This window comes from Daktulosphaira vitifoliae, unplaced genomic scaffold (genome assembly GCF_025091365.1).
Source record: "Daktulosphaira vitifoliae isolate Bord-2020 unplaced genomic scaffold, ASM2509136v1 Scaffold_1, whole genome shotgun sequence".
Lineage (NCBI taxonomy): Eukaryota > Metazoa > Arthropoda > Insecta > Hemiptera > Phylloxeridae > Daktulosphaira > Daktulosphaira vitifoliae.
Window position 1 is genome coordinate 7,104,212 of NW_026099572.1, and position 3,124 is coordinate 7,107,335.

Genomic DNA, 3,124 nt, shown 5'->3' on the forward strand with positions numbered 1-3,124 from the left:
CCACCGATGTCACTCAAGGAATGTGAATATTCCGCCCTTTTAACAACAAGCGCCTTCGCTTGTCTGTACCGTTATTCCGCCAACACGTGCCTATTTTTTATTATGTTTGTTTTTATGCATTTTTATGCTTAGCTCCTGTGCACTTGTATGCTTTCAGTGATAAGAGCCTTGAACATCGCTAAAGAATGTCGACTGCTCCTACGCGTCCTGCGCCAACAATATAATCCGCGATAACCTGACGTACGATCACTCATAAACCAACTTTGGGTTTACAGCCACGTTTGTTGGCTGTCTGTGGGTATGTTCTGCCTGTGCTGTTCATCGCAACACCAGAATTACATTCATCGCTATCGTTTCAACCCACAACATCTCATACAGTCCACTACTATCAGACAGCTTTTATTTTTATAAATTTTGTTAATTGTCGCCAGTCCGGTCATTTTGGTATTTAACGTCCTTACATTGTCCGGTTTTGTATTATACTGAGTGCGTTAAACGACTCAGTCGGCATGCCTTGANTATACTGAGTGCGTTAAACGACTGGCCGTTTTATTTATTGTAAACGTAAAAGAATAAAAAGTGATTTTAATATATTAAAAAAAAAATATTATACTTTTATTTATTTATATACAGTGCACACTGAATCATATATACTAAACAATATTAAATACTGTTTTGCTATACATCTCTAATTTTGAATTTTTTTTATTCTGTACGACCTGCATAATTTATCAAAGTATATTATCGTCTATGGTGATTATACTCCAAGTCAGTTAGATTCTTATAATTTTTATGAAAATCAATGGTCTGTTCTTCAAAGGTATTTTAAAATACATAATATGTATAATGTATAATTAAAAAGTGAATTTTAATACAATATAGAATGAATTTAATTACGACAGCCATTTGCATATAGAAGATAAGCCGTGGAAACAATTCTTTTTTTTTAAATTAAAGTATATTACATAGCCTTTAACTTAATATATATATAAAAAAGTGTCAGTATTTTGGAAAAATTTTAAAAGTTAAGTTGAAAAAGTTAATTTTTTGTGAAAAATCTGCCATTTTAAAACTCTGTGTGTAGGTAAAGGATCAAATTAAAAAAATATATANATTTTTATTTCTTTTTTTTTTTAATTTTAATAATTTTTTACACACAAAAAAATGCAAATACTCATTTTACATTGTTTTTTAAAGAGTTTAACTCAAAATTACGCAATATTACGATTACACCAATACATGCATGTTGTAGAAGAACTCTTAAGCTACAATTAAAAAAAAAAAAATTTTGCGTCAGATTGCATTTGAGCCGTGCACATAGAATTTCCCTATAATAAACGTGTATTTTCGTAAAAATTGTAATTTTAATCGTTTCATTGGTTTTATCAATTTCTTATCGATATATATATATATGACATCAATGTTGTTTTATTGTTTTCAAATATATAATTATTATTATGCATTTATTAAATAAAGTAAAATGAATTTATATTTGTAATAATTGTTTTGTTATTTACAAATTTGGTAATTATATTTAGAAATTTAATTCTGATAAAGAATGATTTAATTCCATATCCTCCTCAATTTTACTATATTCAGCATCATCATTGTGTTGTATTAATAAAGTCCTTGCTTCCATTGTCAGTTCCTTTGAATAATAATTTGTTTGTCTATTCAAACTGGAAATGTAAGGATCAGTAGATATAAGTAATATATGCAAAAGATCTTCATTTGTGTTAAGGCGAGAATTTTTTCGGGTATGGTGCTCTCTGTACATTTTATAGTCTTTGTTACGACTCTCTTGGGCTTCTTCAGATAAATTCCCTGAAATATTTTATTTCATTAAATATAAAATAGATATTTATGTATTTTATATTCAATTTTATTAAATCTATTACCAATAGGAAGAGGTGAATATCGTATAACATCTGCACCGTGTAGTAAAATTTTGTGTACGGACGCTGGCATATAGTACCATGGGTACAGAGAAACAAATACCTTGGCTGTGTTAATACAATATTTTTCAAAGGCTTCTATATTAATTGTATATCCACTTGCTATAGTCGATAAAATATTTCCGCAACGCTTTATTAAATTAACATCAATGCCAGTACATAAAGATGATGTTTCTGCATTTTTAAAAAATTTCCGTGCAGTATTGCCGTCGTTTGTTGTACCATGACCTATTTATAAAAATATCATGCAAATTATAAGTTTTTACATAATATTTAATACATATAATATTTATATCCGATTTGCTACATTATTACTATAATTTTTTGTACCTTGCAACACAATATCAACTAAAAGTCCCATCTCAGCACGAAATTTATTTTGAACAAGTTTTTTTCGCGCATTATATTGATCTCTGTTTTCAGCTTTAACCTATATTTATAATGTATTTTATGAAATATTTAAATTAAAATTTACAAAATTAATCTTAGGAATTTTACCTGCCACGTTTTAAATTCTAACTTGTACGATAAGTGGATAAAATATTCAAAAAAACGTATCCACGCATGCAATGTTGATAATCCGTATCTGTAATTTTCCTTTATAACAGGTCGACTTTTAATTGCCTCAATGTTATTCATTTCGGTCGGCTTACACCCGCAAATATAACAATTTTGACTGGATGTTCCAGTTATTGAATTGCAAACCTTTAAATGTGTAATAAAAACAAAATAACAATAATTATTGACCATAGACTATTAAAAATATACATTATTTTTTAAAATAAATAATTTAATTCATGCAAGTTAAAAAGAAACTTATTAAATTATAAATAAGATGAGCATTAATTTTACCTTTCCATCGACCATAGAAAATATAAGAGTGTTTTTAACTTCAAGCTGTTCTTCGTCAAATAATACATGCGTATTACTTAATTCCCTTATTTGTTGTTCTATATCTTCAACTTCTAATTTTGTATTTTCAATAGTTTCTTTCATGAACATATATTTTATAGGTCGGCAAAATCTTGTTGACGATGGAGTGAGATTTTTCCAAATAATGTCATAACTATTATCACTATAACATCGAAGTTCAAGAGGGACAATAGAGACATAAATACCGTTTGGTCTGTTTTACACACATTACTATTAAAATTTTGCCTATATTGGGC

At 28.1% G+C, this 3,124-nt stretch overlaps 1 protein-coding gene across 1 annotated transcript; it reads right to left on the reverse strand.

Annotated features, from left to right (window-relative positions):
- Nucleotides 1–1,534: 1,534 nt before the first annotated feature.
- On the reverse strand, nucleotides 1,535–3,124 carry LOC126896199 (uncharacterized). The gene is made up of 5 exons (XM_050668777.1): nucleotides 2,808–3,124; nucleotides 2,454–2,660; nucleotides 2,286–2,385; nucleotides 1,899–2,183; nucleotides 1,535–1,824 (listed from the first exon to the last, which is right to left on the reverse strand). Exons 1-5 carry the CDS (start codon nucleotides 2,955–2,957, stop codon nucleotides 1,535–1,537), a joined length of 1,032 nt encoding a protein of 343 aa, XP_050524734.1. The 5' UTR covers nucleotides 2,958–3,124.

What these genes read in the sequence shown, in the direction of transcription:
- LOC126896199 (XM_050668777.1), bottom strand. Translation starts at nt 2,957, where the DNA reads ATGTTCATGAAAGAAACTATTGAAAATACAAAATTAGAAGTTGAAGAT. An exon ending in TAGAATTTAAAACGTGGCAG is followed by an intron (nt 2,386 to 2,453) that starts GTAAAATTCCTA and finishes TTATAAATATAG; the next exon opens with GTTAAAGCTGAAAACAGAGA. An exon ending in ATATTCACCTCTTCCTATTG is followed by an intron (nt 1,825 to 1,898) that starts GTAATAGATTTA and finishes AAAATATTTCAG; the next exon opens with GGAATTTATCTGAAGAAGCC.